This window comes from Ceratotherium simum, chromosome 6, assembly GCF_057802395.1.
Source record: "Ceratotherium simum simum isolate JZ-2026a chromosome 6, ASM5780239v1, whole genome shotgun sequence".
Lineage (NCBI taxonomy): Eukaryota > Metazoa > Chordata > Mammalia > Perissodactyla > Rhinocerotidae > Ceratotherium > Ceratotherium simum.
Window position 1 is genome coordinate 78,026,318 of NC_141905.1, and position 24,280 is coordinate 78,050,597.

General features: G+C 43.1%; 3 protein-coding genes across 8 annotated transcripts in view; 1 reads left to right on the top strand and 2 right to left on the bottom strand.

The window, feature by feature from the left end:
* Window positions 1-8,582, bottom strand: part of MCMBP (minichromosome maintenance complex binding protein) — a 45,301-nt gene extending 36,719 nt beyond the window's left edge. For 2 of the 3 annotated variants that reach the window (XM_087432709.1, XM_087432707.1), the window contains exon 1: window positions 8,298-8,582. In XM_087432709.1, the coding sequence (XP_087288835.1) occupies window positions 8,298-8,355 (58 nt within the window). In that variant the 5' untranslated portion in view covers window positions 8,356-8,582. The remainder of the gene's footprint in view (window positions 1-8,297) is intronic. The other variant, XM_087432708.1, reaches the window with a different exon arrangement.
* A 4,442-nt stretch (window positions 8,583-13,024) lies between these two features.
* On the bottom strand, window positions 13,025-22,692 carry LOC147916911 (uncharacterized). 2 transcript variants are annotated; one of them, XM_087432710.1, is made up of 4 exons: window positions 22,510-22,692; window positions 16,281-16,403; window positions 15,321-15,383; window positions 13,025-14,420 (listed from the first exon to the last, which is right to left on the bottom strand). In XM_087432710.1, exons 1-4 carry the CDS (start codon window positions 22,533-22,535, stop codon window positions 14,327-14,329), a joined length of 306 nt encoding a protein of 101 aa, XP_087288836.1. In that variant the 5' UTR covers window positions 22,536-22,692; the 3' UTR covers window positions 13,025-14,326. The 2 variants fall into 2 exon arrangements, 1 of the variants encoding a protein (XP_087288836.1); XR_015552521.1 differs by having other exon boundaries at window positions 13,025-15,383; window positions 22,547-22,692.
* Window positions 22,693-22,922: 230 nt separating this feature from the next.
* SEC23IP (SEC23 interacting protein) overlaps window positions 22,923-24,280 on the top strand; it is a 42,991-nt gene continuing 41,633 nt past the window's right edge. For all 3 annotated transcript variants that reach the window (XM_087432711.1, XM_014785792.2, XM_087432712.1), the window contains exon 1: window positions 22,923-23,144. In XM_087432711.1, coding sequence (XP_087288837.1) covers window positions 22,982-23,144 — 163 coding nt within the window. In that variant the 5' untranslated portion in view covers window positions 22,923-22,981. The remainder of the gene's footprint in view (window positions 23,145-24,280) is intronic.

Here is a 24,280-nt window from a genome sequence, read left to right on the forward strand (position 1 = left end):
TATGGAGACAGTAAAAAGATCAGCAGTTGCCAGGGTTTAGGGCGGAAAGAGGGATGAACAGATGGAGCACAAAGGATTTTAAGGGAGTGAAACTATTCTGTATGATACTATGACGATGAATCCATGTTATTATACATTTGTTCAAAGTCACAGAATGTACAATACCAAGAGTGAACCCTAATATAAACTATGGACTTTGGGTGATGACGTGTCAATCTGGGTTTATCAATTGTAACAAAGGTACCACCCTGGTGGAGGCTGTCGATAATGGGGGAGGCTATGCATGTGTACAGGCAGGGGGTATGTGGGAAATCGCTGTACCTTCCATTCGATTTTGCTGTGAACCTAAAATAGCTCTAAAAAATAAAGTCTTCAAAATCCAGGATGAGGGGGGGAAGTATACACACAGACTCAAATGGAGGTAAAACATATATTTAGAATAATGGTTGTAAATTATAAATTATAACAAAGTATAGTGGCTAATGTTTAACCAACTCTTAAGACTACGGCAGGTACTAATCTAAGCTCTTTATATGCATTATCTCATTTAATCCTTATCACTGTGAAATGGATTCTCTTATTATTTCCATTTTACAGATAATAAAACTGAGGTAAAGAAAGGTTAATTAATTTCACATGTTCACAAAAGTTAGGAAGTAAGAGGGGCCGAGCAGTGACCTACTAAACAAGTGGGAGGAGTGGTCTACCCCAGGTACTAGCAATAAGGAAATGCATTTCCTGTAGGGAATTTAAAAATAACAAAACCGGGGCCGGCCTGGTGGCCCAAGCGGTTAAGTGCGCGCGGTCCGCTGCAGCGGCCCGAGGTTCGCCGTTCGGATCCCAGGCGCGCACCAACGCACCATTTGGCAAGCCATGCTGTGGTGGCGTCCCATATAAAGTAGAGGAAGATAGGCACGGATGTTAGCCCAGGGCCAGTCTTCCTCAGCAAAAAAAGAGGAGTATTGGCAGATGTTAGCACAGGGCTGATCTTCCTCACAAAAAAAAAAAACCAACTAAAACTCAGTCTGCTGTTACCATCACCAAGCATCGGTAATTCTAAACAACGTCAGTGATAAAATACTCCTCCTTGAAAAATCTTTTGTTGGTTTAAATCCTAAACAATTATGGTTACTCTTGAGTTTTAACAATATATGTAGAAGTGTCAAATTAGTATATTTTTACCACTTACCGTTTAATAAACAAAGCATTCTATATAAATGTTAATTCGAAGAATCCCCAGTTACACACTTGGCTCCCAACACAGACTCAGCTACATGTGTTTGTTTAGATGGTAAATTTCTAAGTCCAAACTTGCTTAGGGCACAGTTAGTATCTCCAACCCCTGTGGTAGAGTCCTACATGTACACAATAGATTTGAAATACACAATAACACAGTGATTGTAAAGATGAAGAAAGAAAACTCAAGTTACTTCAATTCTAACCTCAATGGAACAACTTGAGTTAGCTAGTGAGTTAGTTAGGTATGGTATGTATGTACGTATGTATGTATGTGTGTATGTGTGTATGTATGTGTGTATGTAAGTGAGGAAGATTCGCCCTGAGCTAACATGTGTGCCAATCTTCCTCTATTATGTATGTGGGACGCCGCCACAGCATGGCTTGATGAGTGGTGTGTAGGTCCGCGCCCAAGATCCAAACCCACGAACCCAGGCCTCCGAAGTGGAGCACACAGAACTTAACCACTATGCCACAGGGCCGGCCCCTCTTTAATATTTAAAACAGTGAAATTAGTGATATAGTAGGTGCAAAGTTTAGCTCATACATGAAATATTTTACTGAATTTGAATAATATCTTTAACACAAATGTATTCTTCTTAAAATGTTATTTGCTTTAAAACTAAAAAATAAATCAATAAAATACATTAGTAATATCAGTGGAACAATCTGGTAGTTGTCTAATTTGTCTCTTTTGCAGATGTTTGAGTTTTATTAAAACTCATTTATTAGTTACCAGACAACTATTTATATAAAAAATTATTAAACTAAAACCTAAAGACCAAAATTCAAACTATTAGGTAGCTATAAATACTACTGAGTAATAGTTGAGCTTTTTTGTCCTGGAGGAACTTGGGAAGTTATTCTTAATACAAAGAATTACTTAATTATACAATTAATACAAAATTATTCAAATCTGAAGTGTGGTACCCATACTAACATGAAACATCAACACAGTGGAACACAACAAAAAAAAATTCTAAAAAGGGGGGAGGGAAGAAAGTAATAGAAGCCATGTTTAGATCTATTTTGAAATATGTAATACCTTTAGCATTACATATTGCTTTATTTCATGATTATTACTGAAAATAATTTTGTAGTATAAAGAAGGAAGGTATTAAAAAATGATCCACTTAGAGAGCCAAATACCCTGGGTATGGCCCTGGAGTTAAGAAGCAGTCTGGCTCTAAAGTCTGTAATCTTAACCATTCTTTATTATCAAAAGAACTAAAAGCACTATAGATTCAATGCAATCCCTATCAAAAAGCCAACTGCCTTTTTTGCAGAAATGGAAAGGCTGATCCTAAATTCATACGGAAATACAAGGGACCCTGAAAAGCCAAAACAATCTTAAGAACAAACGAAGTTGGAGGACTCACACTTCACGATTCCAAAACTTACTACAAAGTTACAGTAATCAAGACAACATGGTACTGGCATGTACATATAGATTATATGTACATATAGATTAATGGAATGGAATTGAGAGTTCAGAAATAAAGCTCTACGTCTATGGTCAATTGATTTTTTTTCGACAAAGGTGCCAAAACCATCAGTGGGGAAAGAACAATCTCTTCAACAAATAGTGCTGGGGAGCTTCTGGGTTGCTGAACCCAACTACATGCTGAGAATGTAGCACATTCAAGTTCCATGGAGACAGAAGTTCCTCCACGAGGGACCCTTCCGGACCTTGCCCTGTATACCTCTTCATCTGGCTGTTCATCTGTTTCCTTTATAATATCCTTTAAAATAAACTGGTAAACGTAAAAAAAACCAAAAACCAAATAGTGCTGGGACAACTGGATATCCTATTGCAAAAGAATGAATTTGGACCCTACCTCATACTATACACAAAAATTAACTAAAAATGGATCAAAGACCTAAATGTAAGAGCTAAAACTATAAAACTCTTAGAAAGATCATAGGTGTAAATCTTTGTGACCTTGCTTTAGACAACGGTTTCTTACAGATGGCACCAAAAGCATAAGCAACTAAAGGAAAAATAGATAAACTGGACCTCATCAAAATTAAAAACTTGTGTCAAAAGACACTATCAAGAAAGTGAAAAGACAGTCCACAGAATGGGAGAAAATATTTTCAAATCATATATCTGATAAGGGTCTAGTATACAGAATACATAAAGAAATTCTTATAATTCAACAATAGAAAGACAAAACCCCAATTCAAAAATTTGCAAAAGATTTGAAAAGACATTTCTCCAAATAAGATATACAAATGGCCAAAATGTATACGAAAAGATGCTATTATCATCAGTTGTTAGGGAAATGCAAATCAAAACCACAATGAGATACCAGTTTACCGCCACTAGGATGGATATAACTAATAAAACAAGGAAACATAACAAGTGTTGGAAAGGATGTGGAGAAATTGGAACCCTCACACACTGCTAGTAGAAATGTAAAATGGGGCCGGCCCCGGGGGTTAGCGGTTGAGTGCATGCGCTCGACTGTTGGCGGCCGGGGGTTCCGATCCCGGGCGCGCACGGACGCATCGCTTCTCCAGCCATGCTGAGGCCGCGTCCCACATACAGCAACTAGAAGGATGTGCAGGTATGACATACAACTATCTGCTGGGGCTTTGGGGGAAAAATAAATAAATAAAATTAAGAAATGTAAAATGGTGCAGCTACTTTGGAAAACAGTTCTAACATAAAATTAGCATATGACCTAGCAATCCCACTCCTAGGTATATTCCCAAGAGAACTGAAAACGTATATTCAGACAAAAACTTGCACATGAATGTTTATTGTGGCACTATTCGCAATAGCTGAAAAGTGGAAACAACCCAAGCATCCACCAATGGATAAATGGATAAACAAAATGTGGTATATCCATATAAGAGAATATTATTTTCGGTCATACAAAGGAATGCAAGTATTGACACATGCTACAATATGGATGAACCTTGAAAATATTATGCTAAGTTAAAGAAGCCAAATACAAAAGGCCATATGTTGTATGATTCCATTTATATGAAATGTCCAGAATAGGGAAATCATAGACAGAAGCAAATTAGTGATTGTCAGAGGATGGGGGAGGGGGCAATTGGGAGCGACTGCTAACAGATATGGAGTTCCTTTTTGTGGTGATGGAAACGACAGTGGTGAATATAATAAAAACCACCGAATTGCACATTTTAAAATGGTGGGTTTTATGTTATGTGTTATATCTCAATAAAAAAACCGATAATCAGAAACAGTTAAAAATGGTGACCTCAGTGGGAGAAGAGCATACTTTTACTCTTCATTTAATAGCATCATTTTTTAACCATGTGCAAGTTATTATTTAATAATTTAGAAATTCATATATACATATTTATGCCTTTTGCCATGGCCATCCAATCCATTCTTCTTCTCTTGAGAAGTTCGCCCACTGTTGAGGAGTGGGCCTCAACAGTCATGACTGTCCTACATAACTCTGTGCCCTGGCCATAGCTGACTGGTCCATGAGTGGAACCCTGACTCCATGCTGGGCCAATTAGATTCTCTAACCCCGGAATTTGGTATTAAAATAAAGATGCTAGCTCCTGTGGGATGGACCTGACAAGGGAAATCAGGAGCTGTGGAGTAGAGAAAGGTAAGTTTGTGTGCAGAGATGAATATAGCCTAAGGAAGAAAAACTGATAAGAGTTGCTTGGACTCCTGCTGGCTTTCCAGTTCCTGATTCTACTCAGTAGTCTCTTGGGATACCAAGCAACCTCCCCGTCTTTGGGATCTATAGGCTTATAACAATTTTTTTCCAGTGGCCTACCAAGGGTGGTGGGGTGGTAGGAGAGATCCAAGGTGGGTACAGACAAAAGGGGGTGAACTGTCTGTTTAGAATCATGGAGACAATAAAAAGGCAGATGGACTTTTAGTCAATTTTATTATTGCTTTAAACTCTAAAAAGCTAGTGATCACATACTCCCACCCCGCCCTCCTCCACACACCACTGCTTTTTTTCACGAGCTAGTGTAGTTCTAGTTCTGTTAGACACAACCAGAGGACCCTGAATATAACCAAAAATAATGATCTTGACCCAACCAACAACCTATAGAGAAAATAGTGAAAGAAATCAGAGTTGATAAGCATTCCTACTTCCTCTGAAATTAACAGTAGTTATTAATTCAAGTAAAGAAAATTTCCTTTTTTTAAATAAAAAATGATTAAAAGAAAAAGAAGCATACAAAACTTTTTTTTTTTTAAAGATTCCTGCTTTTGTTTAAGAGAAGCAATTTGATATGGGTCACTAAATGAACAATCACTGTGGGGCCTAGGCCATTAGCACTATGAACATAATAGAGCCCAATAAAGTATTCCTATCTTTCAAGCCTTTGGACCTCAATGTCCTGTATATAAAATCTTTCAGAAACTGGAACTAAACATTAAAGGCATTTTATGAAGGCTTACAGGAAAAATTTACATATTAACAACTGTAATATGGCAGATATAAATTTAAAATACAGCTTTGTTCACAAAGACGAATTATGATTCATATGGTTATGACTGGCCACTATGAGAGCTTTAAAGTTTCTTACTTAAACCAAGAAGAAAGAATTAGGATTTGCATGTGAAAGCTAACTCATTCCTGGTATGATCACATGCTCTGAACCAACATAAGGTCCACCAGGACTGTCTTAAGTTTGAGATTTGTGGTCACAGTAACCATCCCAATTTACACCACTTCTGATCGATAATCCGTCTTTCCACTGCCTCTGTTCAACAAATGTTCAGTGAGCATTTTCAATGTACGAGGCGTACTCTAAGCAATGAGGATGTACTAGTGAATAAGGCAGATACAGGCCCTGAATTCCCAGAGTCAAATATAGCAAAGGAACCCAAGCAACAAGCGATTTCAACAATATGCTTTACACGTCCAATTTCCAGGACATACAGGATCCTGTAGTAACGTGGAGCAGGGGGTACGTAACTTAGGTGCTTAAAGGAAGAGTCAGATTTAGCCAGGAAAGTGGAAGTTGGAGGAGAAGGGGGGGGACCTGGGAAAGTTAAGAGCCTATGCAGAAGGCCTAGAAGCAAGGTTCAAAATCAAAGAACTGAAAGAGGGTTCAATAAGAGGGAGAATGTAGTGATGAGGTCTGAGGGTAAGGCAGGGGTAGAACCAAGAAAGGCCTCAGAAACCACAAAAGACTTGCAGCACTTTTCTACCTGGAGAAAAAAATCGATTCAAAAGAATTTCCTACTAAACCAAAGAGTCTACAAGTTTAACACCTGACTTACTTATCACACGAACATACCTGTAATGCTGTTATTATAAAGATATTCAATATATTCACAGTGATAGAAAATATAGTAAAAATATATACTATGCTTCAGAACAGCTTCTACAAAAAATTCATGACTGTAAAACAGTATTAGTTTCTCCTCTATAAAACACAACCTATATGAGATTAAGACAATCCAGGAGGAAACACATCAATAAGGGCCAGGTCCCCTCAACAATTCACAAAATTTACAAAATAGTGTAAAGCCAGTATTTTATATCCAAATTATACCCTTTCAGTACTATAAGGAGATGTGGCCCTTAGGATCACACACTTAGGAGACAAAATCTGACCCAAATACACTCAAATCCATATCAAATATAAAATCATCTCATTTGTCCAGCAAGACTAGGGTATGGGGTAGTTCTCGTAAATAAATTTTCTAAATATCGTAACTGGAACTTCATCTTTTAAGCCCAAGAACTTTTTACTTTTGAAGGGTTTTTCCTAAAAAGTATCTATGCAGCTGCACCCTTGTAAACCAACTGTGCAATTTCATCTTCACTCCACATTTTGGGGCTATGATTTTGGACCTCAATTATGGGTTTCAGTATTCATTATAAAAATTAATTACTAGGATTTAGTGGAGGGATATCTGCCCCTTCCTCAAAGCACCCTTGATGGATATATAATGATTTTTTTTTTGCCTTTAAAAAAAAAAATATGTACATAGGTTTCCACTTCTTCTTTATCAAGTTGTCAGTGTTCACTGGCTACAATCCGGACGCCTACTCAGGCCTTCTTCTAATTTGCTGCCTCTAGTTTCAGCCTGGGAAACCAGATAACTAAACTAGTTCAAATTATAGGGAAAACGAATAAAGAGTTGCTGAGTGAGTCCCTCCTACAAGAAATACATTTTACGCCATCAGTTTTGGCTGCTGGGGACTATCTAGCTTCTTCTTAGGCGTTCTCACTAACATCCCACGACGTTATAAATGAGCTAAAGCCACTCTACAACTCTAAGTTACCTCCAGAAAAGACAGGTGCTACGATCTAATACAGTGATTTCTGGCTGGGTTTGCCTCCACCACACCTAAGTGCAAAAAGACCTGGGGGAGGGGGTGTCAAAATGCCCAGTTAACCACAAACAAACCTAAATTTTCCTCCGTGTACTCTTAGCAGAAAAGTAGCATTAATAACAATTGCAACTATAATTTACTAAGCTCGTCTGCAGCATTCTAAGCTCTTTGTAGGTAGAAACTCATCTGAGCAGGTCAACATTTCTTGCTAGCTCTGGCCCAAGAGATGTATACTAGGCAGGTTTTCAAGTCATCCTAACAGAAAAACTAAGCGATTACACTAAATCTTATCTCGAAAAGGGAGGATGTGTGTAATACAGTAGTTAGAACCAACTTCTGCGGCGAGCGAGCACTCCCCCGGCACACCGGAAGTTTTGAAATACCCTGCAGGCTTCCCCACAGGCAAAGTGCTTTTCCCTCACCCCATCTGTGCGGGCCCCCCGAGGGGGCAAGGAGCTCTCCGAGTACTGCCGCCCGCGGGCTCGGCCCCGGGTGGGGACGCCAAGGAGAGCGAGGCCGTCAATCACGGCCGGCAGCCGGCTCCCCGCCGCATAACCTCGGCTCGCGAACCGCGAATCGGGCAGGTGGGAGGCACCTGCGGCCGGGCCCGGGGGCCCGGGGACCCGGCGTCTCGGCGCCGCCCGGCGCAGGCCCGCTGACCGTCTCGGCCGCGCGAGCCCTCGAGGCAGCCCCGCGTGGGGCCGGGCCCGGGCTCGGCAAACTCGGCGGCCGGCCCGGCCCGCCCCCGGCGCCGCCACTCACCGAAGAAGCCCTGCACGATCCCGAGCGGGTGGCTGAGCCAATCCTCCCCACACGGCATCTCGCCGACGGCCCGGGGCCGGTGCGGCCCGGCGTCCCGCGCCGCGGCGCCTCCTCGGGGGCTCGGCCGCTCCTCGCCCGCGCCCTCCCACGCAGGGCGAGCCTCGGGGCGCCGGCCGCCCGGCCTCCCCGCGCCTCAGGGAACGGCGGCTGTGGCGGCGGCAGCCTAGGAGCTGCTGGCGCCGGGCAGGCGGCGCGTGCGGGCCCCCAGCCTCCACTTCGCACAATGGCGGGAAATAGGCGCCGCCGACCGCGTTGCCTGCGACCTGGGTGGAGCTCGCGCGGGGAGGGGCGGCGGGAGCGCGCTGCGCGGCCCCGCGGGCGGGCGAGGAGGCAGGGTGGGCCGTCGGCCGGGGGCGGGCCAGGCCGGGGCGGGGCCGAGGCGCGGCGGCGGGCCGGCCGCCATCTTGGAGTCGGGCAAAGGAAGGGCATGCGCGGCCTCGGAGAGGGTGTCGCGCGCGGAACGGGGCGTCGTGGGCCGAAGGCGGCGTGTTACTGTTTGTCACCCTGTGCAAGCGTGATGGGGGAAATTCCCAAAATCTGGTTTATTAATTCGTAGTGAGGTCTTGTACAGGTCGGAGGCCGCAGCAGCTCCAAGGCACAAGCCCAAAGAGACCTCCGAGTCATCTCTGGGCAAAATTAGTGGGTGAAGCAGCGTTTGGTCACCGCCCACCACCTCTTGGTGCTTTTTATTTTGGCTGGTGGCAACTGTTTTCTCTGGCGCCCTGCCCGAAACCCTATCTAGCGACTTTCCCTCAGCTGGATAAAGTCTTACCCATTTAGATAAGGGGGCTTTGAAAGACCCCGAGCTCCCTTTGCTGTCATCTCAGGCACTGTGGTAGAGGGCCTAGTTCCTAATTGAGGGGTCAGCTCAAAACTGCGAAAACAGACCGAGAGCAGCGTCTGCCTGGAAGCCTGAACCAGCCAGGGAGCTTTGGCGAGGCTCCTGCAGAACGTGTGTATCAGGATACCTTCAGAATGAAGACGGTGCCATCAGCACACACAAAAGATCAAATCTGCGGTGACCTTTTAATGAGGAAATTTGGAAAATGTGCAAGTACAGTAATGAAACTGCGTGTTTTCCCTAGGCCTAGGGAAAACCCCAGTCTCATCAGCTGAAAATAGGGCCTGTTAACAGGAGGATGATCTGAATGGAGTCTAGAAAGTGGGGAGCCAGAAGAACAAGAACGGAACTCAGATCTCAAGCCCTCTTTAGGGCAAAAAGGTTTAATTTATATTTCTCATTGTGAACTAATTAATTGGCATACTGGATTATACATCTGGCTCTTGTGAGTTTGGGTGAGCTGAGAAAACTGGGTTGCAAATCCGGGGCATTACCACCACTTTGCTCATTCACTCATTCCTTTAGCAGAGAGGGTTGCCAACTCCCTGGTATTGAATGGAGAAATCCCATATTTTAGCTTCATGGCCAGTAATTTGCAAATTAAATGTATGACATGAAAATATCTGCTTTTAAATCATAATAATTTCAGATTTGCTTTATATGCAATTGCAGCTGGACACCAATTTAGCAATGGCTAGGAACACTTCAGCTTTTGGTCTCTCCCTCTGAAGAGTATTTAGTGATTTATTGAACAAATAATTGCTCAGATTTTACTTGAAGAGACACTGTAATCATTCTGAAATGTAATTATAATGTGAATAATTTCACCCTCTAATTTTCCTATGGCAAAATGTGTTGATACTACTACTAAGTAGTTGTGAAAATGTAAGAGGCCAGGGGAGGGTCCATGAGGGTACATCTCCATGGCAAGATTTTTTTTCCCACTGTCAGTAACTGCACTTGCACCCCCACCCAGGAAGGCATTAAGTAACGCTGTCTGCAAGTAATTATTGAGGGCATTGGAGATACTGGGATGAAAAAAGGAGAGACCATCTCTGCCCTCATAGAACGTACAGTCCTGTAGGAGACTTATTACTAAATAATTATTCATTTACAACCATGGTAGGTGCCAGGCAAGAAAAAGTGAAGCTCTGTGAGAGGAATGAACAGCACCATCTATTTTACTGAGGGAGGGTTGTGGGTAAGGGGGAAGGATGCTTTGACCTTTCCTGAAGATGTGACATTTACACTAGGACTTGAAAGATAAATAAGAGTTAGCTAGCTGAAAAGTGTGAGGAAAAAGTGTTCCAAGCCTAGGAAAACAAAACTTGTATAGAAAAATTAAAATAATCACAATTTATTATATGACTTGGCTATTAATAGTGTTCACAAAGTCATAATAATGTTAAAATTTTAATGTTGATCTAGCCACCATTATAATTTAACTTAGGAGGCTAGGGGGATGAGAAGATTTCATATATGTGATAAGGACAAAGATCAAAATAGAGTAAAATCCTCATCTTTTGTGTGGGATGTAATGCAAAGGAGACAAAAAGGAAAAACTGGAAGTGACAATGTAATCATGTTAATTTAAAAATATAGAAATACTGAAAGAATCAGCTGAAAGGATTGAATGTAGTTGCCTCCAGGGTGGGGTAAATGTTTCTTTTAAACATTTGCTAGTTTTCTATGTACTTATTACTAATTCAACCCTGACTGCACTAGAATTTCCACTAGATTGTAAGATCTTTGAAGCAGTGATTTTGGTATTTGTATGCTGTTTTGTTCCCTGGCACCTAGAACAGTGTCTGGCATATCATAGGTGCTCAATAAACAGTTGTTGAATGGATAATGCACACTTCCATCAATTGCCTAGATCTCTTCTCTAGATAATTAGACACATCAAATATTCTATATACTTCATTTTTCTGGGACATCTTTCCCAGAGCCTTTCGACCTGTTCCAACCTGAACTTGCTGCCCTCTACTTCTTGTGCAAAACTGTCTTCCTAGCATCTCCTACCACCATTATCCTAAATATTCTCTTTTCCTCTTTCATCTTTTAATTGAGACCAAAAAAATCTGTTCCCTCCTTCTTCCATAGCTACAGATAAGTTGCCCGGGGAAGAACTGCATTTCCTAGCTACAAAGGTGTAGCGGAAGCTGGTTGCCCAGCTAGGGACTACATCTTTCAGCCTTCTTTGCAGCTAGGTAGGGCTCTGTGATTAGATTCTTATCAGTGAACTGTGAATGAATGAGATGTCTGGAACTTCCTTCAATTTCTTTGGAGAAAAGATTTGGCCCTGGATATGCTCTTTCCTCCTTCCTGATGGTGAGATGGTGATGACTAGAATGACCTTGTGTTAAAGACAGTGTGGATTTTCGTATGAACATTGCATTCTGAAGTCTCTTTGTTACACCTGCTAGCCTTACTGTAAACAATTCAGAAATTGGTATCAGAAGTGGAGTGTTACCATAACAAACAGAAAGTAATGTGGCTCTAGTTTAGTGGTTGGATAATGGGTTGTGACAGGTGAAAGGCAAAATGCCCCAGACAACGAAGGAGAGGCTTTTATTTAGGTTGTTGCAGTAGGGAGACTATTCATTCACGAACATCTCCAAGAAGAGGGTTAAAATTTGAGGTTTTATAAAACAAGGGAGTCCTTGAGGAAGGGTAGAGGTGGGTCTTATGTTGGAATATGCAACAGCAAGGTGGTCCTTTATAGTTATAGTTAGCCCTTTCTTAGAACACAAAAGGGAGAAGGGATTTCTCAACTATTCTTGTTTTCTGAGGAGTGAGTGGGGCCAACAAGCAGGGAAGTTGGACTTGTTGACCGAGTCCTGACCTTTCTGGGCCAGTTCTGCAAAGGTTGTGGGTCAGAGTTCTCTTGTCAAAGATGGTCTGGCCATTGTTTGTATATTCGATATCTCAGAAAAATTGTGCAAGCCACATATGTAATTTAAAAGTTTTTAGTAGTCACATTTTTTAAAAATAATTTTATTTATTTATTTTTTCCCCCAAAGCCCCAGTAGATAGTTGTATGTCATGGCTGTATGTCCTTCAAGTTGCTGTATGTGGGACGCGGCCTCAGAATGGCTGGAGAAGCGGTGCGTCGGTGCGCGCCCGGGATCTGAACCCAGGCCGCCAGCAGCAGAGCGCGCACACTTAACTGCTAAGCCACGGGGCCGGCCCTAGGAGTCACATTTGTTAAACAAAAAATCCAACAGGGTAAATTTAAAGATCAAATTGGCTTTATTCGGTGATTCATGAATCAGGCATCATCCCTTCTGGCAAGTAGAAAGGAGCTCTGCTGAGCTGTAGAAAAGGAAAAGTTGTTAAAGGTGGAAAAGGGGTGGAAAAATGAAATTATTAGCAAAGAATTCATTGTTTCAGGCAAGCTCACCCTCCTAAGAAGAACAGAAGTGGCCTATTGGGTGGATTTCCTCACTAGTGCTGACCAGGTAACTCCAGGTTGACTGGTTAAAGGTTACATTCCTGGGAGAGGCTGAACCTGCAATTAGGTTAGGTATTAAGTCTTGGTTTGCCAATGTGGGGCTTAGCACAAGTGACTCCATTTTGGGCCTATTGTCTCCTTTTTAACAATTCTCTGTTTTGATCAGACTCTCAGCTTAACTGAGAGATGTAATCGAAATGTAAGGAGACATTTAGCTTCTGCTCTGTAGTGCTTGCAGCGTTTGTTCATCCTTTGTGTGGTATTTACAAGTCATGATTTTTTTGCTTAATCTCTGCGATATTCACAGGTCAGAACTTCAGGTTCATGGGGCCGGCCTCCTGGCATAGCGGTTAAGTGCGTGTGCTCTGCTACTGGCGGCCCGGGTTCGGATCCCGGGCACACACCAACGCACTGCTCGTCCAGCCATGCTGAGGCGGCATCCCACATATAGCAACTAGAAGGATGTGCAACTATGACATACAACTATCTACTGGGGCTTTGGGGAAAAAAAGGAGGAGGATTTAGGCAATAGATGTTAGCTCAGGGCAGGTCTTCCTCAGCAAAAAGAGGAGGATTGGCATGGATGTTAGCTCAGGGCTGATCTTCCTCACACAAAAAAAAAAACAACAACAACTTCAGGTTCACAATCTTCAAGTCAGTGTTCCTTTTCTGACGTTCCAATATTAGGGAGATCATTTGCTTGGTGGTTAGTGACTGTGAACATGCATTTAAAGCTTTTGAGAGAATACAACACACAGGGGAGATTACTATGATTATTACAAGCAGGATAATTCCCAATGTATGGAGTGCACTTTGGACCCGTTGTCCCCAAGACCCAAATCATCAAAATCAAATAAGTCAAAGAAAGACATTGTTGAAAGAGTCACCTTTTTGAGTCAAGTGGCTTGCTCAGTGATATTATGTAACTGAGTTTCAACTTCTCCAGAAGTGTTAATCCAGGTGCAGCAGGTGGTATTGGCCACAACACAGACACCTCCTTGCTCAGCTAAAAGAGAATCAAGGGCTATGGCCAGAGAGTCTAAGGATTTCTGTTGGGCAGCTATCGTTTTAGCAGATGATTCCACAGGACTTTAAAGAGTTAAGGAGAGGTTCCTGATCATAGCCTCATTTACATTTACACCTAACCAGGTAAATATGGCCCTGCCAAAGGAAATGAATCCTGAGTCATGAATGCCTCCTGGTAATTCCTGTCTGAATCTGTGGCTCAGGACTGGAAAGGCGACAGCCATCGAGGCCAGTAAAATTTTAAGAGTCTGTAGACAACACAGGTAGTTTTATTCTGGTTACCCTTGCCTTGTGTCCCTTTCTTTGCATAGAGCCTGGACACAAAGTTCTTCAGGTTTGGAGTTATTAATCAGAGACAGGGAAATGGACCAGGGGGTCTCCAGCATCATGGACAGGTCAGTTTCTGATGACAAATCCAGCAATCTGAAAGGTTACCCCCCTTAGCAATGGCCTAGGAGATATGGGTGATGGTGTTATCTTTCCAGGCTGATGCCAGAGTAAAGGAAAGAAAGAGAAGAGAATGAAGTCTTGATCCAGAGTCTTGGGGGGAAGCAGTCTACCTCAATGTCAGCTAGTCCTCTTCCTCGTCCATTTGATCTGGAGGTCTCCAGCATTTGCATAGAACCACATGTCAGGAGGAGCCTTCTTTTAAGGTTCAAGTCCCTGAAGCTTGGCTGCCATCTGGGTAGTGAGGAGGACCTGGTATAGTCCCTTCCAAGGAGATTCAAGGGCAGTCTTTGTTCTTAGTGATTCCAAATCAAAAGTGTAGGAGGAATTGGAAAGGTTAGTTTGGAGAGTTGTAGTCAGATATTTGAGGAAACTAGAAGAATTCAGGATCCAGCCCAGTTTACAGGTAGTTAACAAAACCTTGAATACAGTTAACAAGATCAGAATCTAATATAGACAAAGGTGCAAACATAGTTTTTCTCTCTATAATTATCCCCATTTCTTTTTTTCCAAGGATAATCACAGTAAAACTAAATTGTTTGCATCAGACTTGGCCTGATTATTTACATTTACATAAGAGCAGCAAAAATAGTGATTGACCATAGAAGCTCTTTTAAGACTGCTTTGCTGGAACTTTGTAAGCAAGGTACTAGGTTGATTTTTTCATGGGGCTTTATTCACTCTGTAAAGTCAACCTTAGTTCCTTAAAACTGTCTGGTCATATCTGAGTCTATGCATATCTCCCTCAAATATGACAATCCAGTCAAAGTCTTGGTAATATAGCCAGTGTTTCCAACAGTGTCCTGTTACAAGCAGAACTTATGCCAATAACTAACTGTATTGCCATGAAAAGAATACTGAAGGGGCCAGCCCAGTGGAGTAGTGGTTAAATTCGTGTGCTCCACTTTGGTGGCCCGGGGTTTGCAGGTTCGGATCCCGGGCATGGACCTATGCACCACTTATCAAGCCATGCTGTGGTGGCATCCCATTTAAAGTAGAGGAAGATGGGCATGGATGTTAGCCCAGGGCCAATCTTACTCAGCAAAAAGAGGAGGATTGGCAACAGATGTTAGCTCAGGGCTAATCTTCCTCACACACACACACATACACACACAAAAGAAAAGAACACTTAAGAGTTTCTGAATTTTGGAGGGATCAGGTAGGGAAAAAAAGTAAATGTTTCATTTTTGCTTACAGTGGTATATTTTCCAAATTGTGGCAAGTCATAGACAGTTTCAGAGAAAAGGTTTCCTTAAATCTGGAAAAACAAAACATTAAAGAACCAGCAATGTTTATGAGAACATATGTAATCCATGCAGAAATAGAAGTATAATGATGTACACCTGAAATTTATACAATGTTATAAACCAATGTTACTGCAATAAAAAAAAAAAGAACCAGCAATGTTTTAAACAAGTCATAAAAATTATAATCATCCTCCTCAGTTCATGTTATTAATTCTTGTTCTTTTTGAATCCAGTTTTTTTTCATTACTTCTGGAAATTCTTACCCAGTTCAGTCTTATAATCTTAAAGTTATCAGAAATCTGTACTTGTCAAAATTCTTTCCATAAAGCTCCTTGAACATGAAGCACTTTTGCAGGAACACTTTTGCAAAGCATCAGAATAAAACAATAACTCTCTGTAAATGACAAAAGACTTAGAAGTGCCTATTATTAAAGATCTAATGAGAGTTCATTATAATAGAATTGACAAGGGAGTTTGGTTATTGCTGTGACACACAACATTTTAAGATAGTAACTGGAATTATGACTGATAACATCATACCAGTTACTATGTTGCTGTCCAAAAGAAGGCCCTGTGTGTACCACCACCAATTCCTACTACGGAACCTTGGACTGGCGAAAGGATTGAACCAGCAGACCTCAACAAATGGGGACTGTGGACTGGGGCCTCCACACAAAGGGGAACTGTGAACTGCCACTAAGAGTTCCCATGTGGATCTTGGGACAGAATCAAGGGCTGGGGTTTCCAATCAAATGGGGAATTGCAGACTGAACCAAGGGCTGGGGATTCAGCTTCTGGATGGAACAGTCTGTCAGCTCAAGCTGACCCAGAAAGCCCTGGAATGGAAAGCCAAGTAGATCAGGAGCTCAGTGCAAAGAAAATGGAGCTGAGAACTGAGAGGAATTTACCCATGGCCCTTGGAAATGGCAAGAAAGACAATGCTCAAAGGGTTCCTCAGGTACCACACTTGTTTCTTGTTGTCCCCGAATGCCAGCAAAAGTTTGCTTTGGATCTCGTTGCTTCCACCAAATCTGTTAAAAAACAAAATTCAACTGAATAAATTTAAAGATCAAATTGGCTTTATGCAACAACTCATGAATCAGGCAGAAACCCATCTAGCAAATAGAAAGGAGCTCCACTGAGCTGTAGAAAATGAAAGGTTTGGGGCTGGCCTGCTGGCATAGTGGCTAAGTGTGCATGCTCCGCTTTGGCGGCCCAGGGTTCGCAGGTCCACATCCCGGGCGCAGACCTATGCACTGCTTATCAAGCCATGCTGTGGCAGGCGTCCCACGTATAAAGTAGAGGAAGATGGGCACGGATGTTAGCCCAGGGCCCATCTTCCTCAGCAAAAAGAGGAGGATTGGCAACAGATGTTAGCTCAGGGCTAATCTTCCTCACCAAAAAAAAAAAAGAAAGAAAGAAAGAAAGAAAGAAAAGGTTTTTAAAGACCAAAAGTGGGTAGAAAATGAAATTATTAGCAAAGAATGCAATGTAAGCTGGCCCTCCTAAGGGGCATGGAAGTGGCCTATTGGGTGGATTTCCTCACAAGTACTGACTGGGTAATTCCAGGCTGACTGGTTAAAGGTTACATTCCTGGGAAAGGCTGAACTTGCAATGAGGTTAGGTATTAAGTCTTGGTTTGCTGATGTGGGGCTTAGCACAAGTGACTCCATTTTGGGCCTGTTGTCTCCTTTTTAACACATTAATAGAAGTAAAAGGAAACAGGTAACATCAATTTTAATAATATATTTAACCCAACATATCTAAAACATTCTTTTTTTTTTTTTTTTTAAGATTTTATTTATTTATTTTTCCCCCAAAGCCCCAGTAGATAGTTGTATGTCATAGCTGCACATCCTTCTAGTTGCTGTATGTGAGATGCGGCCTCAGCATGGCCGGAGAAGCGGTGTGTCGGTGCGCGCCTGGGATCCGAACCCGGGCTGCCAGCAGCGGAGTGCGCGCACTTAACCGCTAAGCCACGGGGCCGGCCCTAAAACATTCTAATTTGAACAAATAATATGAATATTATTAAAGGATATTTAAGGTTTTTTTTAACTAATTTGTTTTTAAATCTAGTGTGTATTTTACACTTCTAGCACATCTCAATTCAGACAGCCACATCTCTAGTGCTCAACAGCCACAAATGGCTAGTGTTACCAGATTAGATGGCACGGGAAAAACTGGGGCCTGCCAGGATTGGAAAAGCCAGTCAATTCATTATTCAAATCACGAGAGGTAAGCATCTGGCTCAAAGACATTTTCAAGGGTCCTTTAAGACTTTTCACGTAAACGAAAGTATGTAGCGCTGTGGCAAAGGTCAGATCAAGGACGTAGCTTTGCCACCAAGCCTATTGCTTCAGATGGCCCCAACTTAACCACCATTAGGCTGAGAGAAAAAAGAGCTCAGGGCAGACAAAGAAGTAAAGATCATGGAACTAACTGGAAGTAAGATACCGGGAGCCTGGCCTGAAAAAGACTGCAACTGTTCAAGCCTCAAAGCAAACTCGTACTAGCAGGAAGTGGACTGCCAAACCTGTAAAGTCCCTGAAAAAGACATGCTTCCCAATGCCACTTCAGATATGGCCATGAAAATTCATGGACAAGGAGAAAACTCCCAGAAGGCAAAGCCAGGGCCACGGAGGACTGTGGACTGGGCAGTTATTTTCAGGGGCAGCAAAGACTAAACATAAACGTTCTCCACTGTTAGGGCAGGGAGCATTTTCAATTTATGCCTAGCAGGATTCAATCATTTCTATAGAACGGTGATTGCCATGTTTTCCACTTCTTCTTTTTCCCAGGGGGAGTCTCCATTGCAGTTACCCTGTTCTTGCTCGACGACTGTCTGTTGGTTGTCTTATAGTCACAGCTCACGAGGAGCCACATCCAGGCCCGATGGAAAGGGCTGAGCTGCACCCAGAGATCCCGGATTTTTGAGCTGGATGCAGCTGGCTGCCTCCCTTAGGAAGTGAGTAAATTCTCTATTTGGAAAGAAGGGTTGGTATTTGGTGGTCAGAGGGGCAGACTGTAGTGGTGATTGCCATTTTCCCACCAAAATCTTCCTCCTCCATAGTTATGGAACTGTAATTAGGATGTGGCTACTCAGGTGGGGACTGTATTTCCCAGCTCCTCTTGCACCTAGGAGTGCCTTTTGTTGACATTCTCACAGTGGAATGTGAACACAAGTGACTCCTACAGCTTCTGCTTCACTTGTTAAGATGAGACATTTGTGCCTGAACTGCTCTGACCCCTTCCTGCTGCCTTGGCTGGCAACAACTAGAGAGGCCGTGGAGCTCGTATCTTGAAGATGGAAAGGTGGTCACCAACGTGTACCCTTACGTGAGAGAGAAATGAACTTGTATTTTGTTTGAGTCATTGCATTTTTGGGTCTTCTTCTTAAAACAGCTTGCATTCCCCTGTACACCTGTGTTGGATATCATGTTTCCTGTACCCCACAAAGGAAGACTTTCTTAGCTCATTCCTTTATTTGGGTGGAGCACTTCCTCCATTTGCTTTCTTAGAAGGTGTCCTTGAGAGGTAAATATTTGTTGAATTCCTTTGCATTTGACCTGTTTTTATCCTTCTGGAAACTTTAAGGATCTTCTGTTTGTCTCCAGTGCTCTGGTGTGTGTCTATTTTCAACTATTGTGCTGGGTACTCAACCTTTCAATCTGGAAACTTGTATCTTTCATTTCTGGAAATAAAAATTTTTCTTTGATGAGTCCCTCCTCTGCATTTTGTCTCAATTCTTAGAAGAACTCTTAATAGTCAGATATTGGATTTCCTTGCCTGGCATTCTAATTTTCTTATGTTTCTCTCTTAACTTTCATCTGTTTGCCTTTTTGCTTTACTTTTTGGGAAATTTCCTCATATTTATCTTCCTTCTACTGACTTTCTTTTTCATTCATTGACTATTTCTTTTCTTTCTTTTTTAAATAGCACTCTGATCTTGAAGACCCTCTTATCCCTCTGAGGATATTATTGGTAGATTTTTTAAAGTTTTTTTCTTTCTGTGTGGGTTAAGTTGCCATTTCCTGTTCTTTTTGTGTGTGTCTTGTTTTGATCTCTATCTTTCAAGTTAAAAGATCTCCTCAAGTATGTGGTGATCATATTTTAAGCGTGGGGACTAAAAAAGTGTTTGGGAGCTCACAGCATATAAATGGGGCTTGTTCATTGTGAGCTTAATTATGGGGTGATCTGGCTGGACTCTCTTATCAGGGAACCCTGACTTCAGTATCTCTACGTCTTTCATTCCCATGCCCCAAAGAAGAGTCCTCTAATCTCCCGCCTAGAGGTTGAAGACCCAGCAGTTAGTGTGCTTGGACTTGAGTGGAGAAATTGGGCTGGGGTTGTGGGAGAGATTGTTTTATTATTCAGTACGTACATATCTGCTTTATCTTCCTTCTGTTTTATCCACTCCAAAAAAACTTACAGTCTTTTTCCTAGAAAGGGGATGGTCAGTAGTCCAGTTACTCAGAGTGGGGGAAGGGACCTAACTGCTTCTTAAACAATTTTAACCAATCCTCCTAATTATAGGACCTCTCTCTCCAGCTTCACTGCCACTTCCAGAGGCACCTGAGGTTATCAGGTCCTAAGCTTTTTGGTGATTCTATGGTGCAAATAAAGTTGCCTTTGGGCTTTCCCCATTACTGCTTTGCTAAATCATCTACCATTGGTCCATTTTTTTTTTTTTTTTTTGATGTCTTCCAAAATCTTATTGCTGTCAAATCCTTTCCCATTCTCCTCATCCTTATGGGTTTATGCTTAAAAAAACAAACTCTATTGTGTTTTCAACAGAGTTTCCGGAGGAAGAAAATGAAGATCCATCTGTTCAATCTGACATCTTTCTCTGGAAATTACTCCCATTTCTGTTCATTCCCACTGCAATTGCTCTAATTTGAGCTACCATCATTGCTCAGCTGGTCCATTGCAGCAGCCTGCCAACTTCCAGGCTTGCTCTTTCCTCATCTGTTTTATTACACTGAAGTCAGAGTGGACTTTCTACAGAGCAAATGTCATTATTTCTCCACTTTCCTTTAAACCCTTCTTTGACTCTCTTTTGCTCTTAACTTGTAAGACCCTGCCCATCTGGCCTTGGTCTGTTTTTCACTTTCATTTCCCAACTTTCTCCCAGCTGCTCATTGGGCTCCAGCCATACTCTAACCTTAACACCCAAACGTGGCATCCCAGGGTACCCCTACATACTGTAACTTTAAAATTGTCTCTTACCACTTCCTCCAACCTCTCCCCTCCAAGCTTTTCCAGTTAACTTCTACTCATTGTCTATCAGGTCTTAACTTTAATTTTTCTTCTTCAGAGAAGCCTTTCATGTCACCCCAGACTAGGTAGGTCCTTTGTTGATGGTCTGATTGAAATATTTGCTATCCCTCCCCACAGGAGGGTTATACCTCCCTCCCCAGATGGTGTCAATATTCCATATAACACACTGGGAAATTCTACATTATAACTTTCATCACACTTTGTTGTTATTGCATGTTTAGTTGTCTGTCTTCCCAACCAGACCGTAAGCTCCAAGAAGGAAAGGTCCTGTGTCTATCTTATATACTACAGTATCCCCAGGATTTAGTATACTGCCTTGACCACCCAGAGACATGACAAAGACTCTCTCCTTGACCAAACTCTTGCATGGCTTCTACCAGGTTAAAACCATGTCCCCAGGATGACCCCCAGCCCCTTAAAATGCCTGCCTGAGAAAGCTCAACAGAGCCAGGAGAATTTACTGTGTGTTCTAGCCAAAAGCTGGTGATAGGCATACAGGGCCCTCAACTCCCTCTTCAAGCAGTTACTTCAGAAAGCTTGTGATTATAAATCTTTCCTCTGCCCCCTTGAGATATAAATCTTCTGTCACCCAGAACTGTCTTGGCAAGGACCTGAGAGCTGTCTCCTCTCAGCCTGGTGGTACCTTGCTCTAACTTGTACCATTGCCTGTCATAAAGATATGAGGCGCTTGTTTCTCTTTCAGATAAGTGCCCATTAACAAACCCAGGTGGCCTGGTCACGTGGATCAACACCCCTTGGCACCCTACAGTGCCTTTGCCTTAGTGCAACCCAGTCTTTAAAAAGTCTCTAGCCTTTTGTTTTGGGGAAATTAAGGTCAGTTCACTACATATCCTCTCCCCTATTGCAACAGTTATCACTGAATAAAATCTATGCTTATTGCTTTAACTAGTGTCTGGCTTTGTTTACCTTTGACAGTAAGCACACTAAGTATTACTGAAGTTATTAATAAACAATCTCTATATAGGTATGAACAGCTGTGGGGGGGTAGTTTCATTATTTTGAAGTTTCTTTCGGGATCTCTTTTATCTCCCTCTCTTACCCTCCAAGAAGCTGCTCATCTGTTATTTTTCTTTCACAATCTCTATATGAAAGATGACAATTATGTCCAAATCATCCACAGTGCATTTTGGGATTGAACTAGTCAGATTATTGTAGACAGATATAGAAAGTTATTCAAAAAGTCATACGGCTAAATTTCAATTCCCTGGTTTCTCTTTTTTTTTTTTAATAATTTTATTTATTTATTTTTCCCCCAAAGCCCCAGTAGATAGTTGTATGTCATAGTTGCACATTCTTCTAGTTGCTGTATGTGGGACGCGGCCTCAGCATGGCCGGAGAAGTGGTGTGTCGGTGCGCGCCCGTGTCCGAACCCGGGTCGCCAGCAGCGGAGCACACGCACTTAACCGCTAAGCCACAGGGCCGGCCCTCCCCGGTTTCTCTTTGAAACATTATTTTTTCCTCCCTATGGCTTAAAAACTTCAAAACTTTTACCACTTCTACGTCTGGGCCAACAATAAGAATTCAGTTCATGGGCTGGCCCTGTGGCTTAGCAGTCAGGTGCATGCCCTCGGCTTCTGGCAACCCAGGTTCGGATCCCCAGCGTGCACCCACACACCGCTTCTCCGGCCATGCTGAGGCCTCATCCCACACACAGCAACTAGAAGGATGTCCAGCTATGACATACAACTATCTAGTGGGGCTTTGGGAGAAAAAAAAATAAAATAAAATTATAAAAAAAAAAAGAATTCAGTTCAGTGCAGAAAGTCATGTGGGCGGGTTAGACATGAGTGCCAGAGTGGGTGAGTTTGCCTAAGCCTTGGCTCCACACGGCCCACACACCTCTTCCTCCCTCCATCTACGGACATGGCTCTGCTACCTGCTCTTGCAGGCTTCTGCTGTTCCTCCAAAATCTTCGCCAGTTAAACGCTCCTGTCGGTACTTTCAGGAAGCCCAGAGCGCCCCCCGCAACCTATGCCTCTCAGCGTCAACTTGTGCCTTGATTCCGATCCCACCGCGCTCCCTCTCCCAAGCTGCAGCCCAGCCTCGGCCTCCGCCCCCGCCCCCGCCCCCAGCCACGCAGGGGCAGTGGCTGACGGCGTCACGTGCTAGGACTCCGGCACGAAGCCGTCGCCGCCATGTTGATTTCTGGCGGCGCCCCCTAGACGAAGGGAGAAGGCGGCTGACGAGCCGCCCGGAGTTCCGGCCCTGGTGCGCAAGTGCGGAAGTGTGCTGGCCCCGAGTGTGACTGGTTTCCGGCCGGCGGTGCCGCGCCAGCTGCCCGGAGACGTGTAACGGACGGTGGGCTGTAGCCATGACCGAGAGGAAACCTAACGGTGGCGGCGGGGCCGCCTCCACCTCTTCGTCGGGCACTAACTTACTCTTCTCCTCCTCGGCCACGGAGTTCAGCTTCAACGTGCCATTCATCCCAGTCACTCAAGCCGCCGCTGCCTCGGCCTCCTTGCTCTTGCCCGGAGGTAGTGGGGGGGCGGGGTCCGCTGAGCGAGCGTGTGCGGGGAGGCGGGCGGGGGGCGTGCGGTGATGGGGGTCGGACGGGAGGTTTTCCTTCTGCCTCGATCCAACCGTCTGGGTAGCTTGCCAGGGCCATCAGTGGCCAGGTTTGAGGCTTTGGGATCTTAGAGGCGGGGACCAGGTCCTGAGGCTTGCTCTTCGTCGAAGGAACCTCTGTTCCGAGTGCTGGGCGCTCCTGCGCTGGCATTTCACAAACTTTTATTGAACACCTACTGATGTGCTAGGTGCTTGCAGGGAATGCACATAAATTAGACAGTGCCCCCTCTCCTAGGATACAGTAAGATATCTCCTAGGATACAGTGGGATATCTCCTAGGGTAGGCAGTGTCCTTCTCCTAGGATAGACATGTAATATTTGCAAAGTAGAGGTACAGAATGCAATCCTTGTCTCTCAAGGCAGTGCATCATTTCCTCTAAAAAGCTGTTTCTTGTTCTCTTAGGTCCCTACTCCTATGTGCACCCTAGCTCTTTTTTCATATCTTTATCATTGTTTAGGGAGATTGCTGTTTAACAATTATGTGGCATACCCAGAGCTTGGTGTTTAGGAGCACAGACTTGTTTTTCAGCCCTGGCCCTGCAATAACTTGCTGTGTGACCTCAGGCGTGTTAGTTTACCTCTCTGTGCTTCAGTTTCCATATATTTACAGCCTCATAGGGCTGTAATGAGAAGTGAATTAATTTTTGTAAAGCAGTGAGTATAGTACCTGGCACATAGCGTTATATAAATGTTTGTGAAATAAACATATTTGCCTCTCTGTTTGGATTGTGGGCTTCTTGAGGTTTACAGCTATGACTTATTTACCTTTTTACTTTTAAGATCTTGTTTAGTGCTTAGCACATAGATCCTCAGTAAATACTAAATATTTTCCCGTTGAATAATTTCTGCTTGCTTAGAGGACTAAGGAAAGTTTCATGGAGAAATGAAGGGCAAACCAGAGGCAGCTGTACTTGAAGGTTCCCCTTCCCTTTGGTTATGTTTCATCTTGGTGCTTATCACCAACTGGCATATACACATATTTGTTTATTTTATCCCACTAGAGTGTAAGCTCCATGAGAGCAGGAACTTATACCTAGAACAGTGC

What these genes read in the sequence shown, in the direction of transcription:
- LOC147916911 (XM_087432710.1), bottom strand. Translation starts at nt 22,535, where the DNA reads ATGTCCGTAGATGGAGGGAGGAAGAG. An exon ending in GTAGATGGAGGGAGGAAGAG is followed by an intron (nt 16,404 to 22,509) that starts GTGTGTGGGCCG and finishes GTTTTTTAACAG; the next exon opens with ATTTGGTGGAAGCAACGAGA. An exon ending in GCCATTTCCAAGGGCCATGG is followed by an intron (nt 15,384 to 16,280) that starts GTAAATTCCTCT and finishes TTGTTTTTCCAG; the next exon opens with ATTTAAGGAAACCTTTTCTC.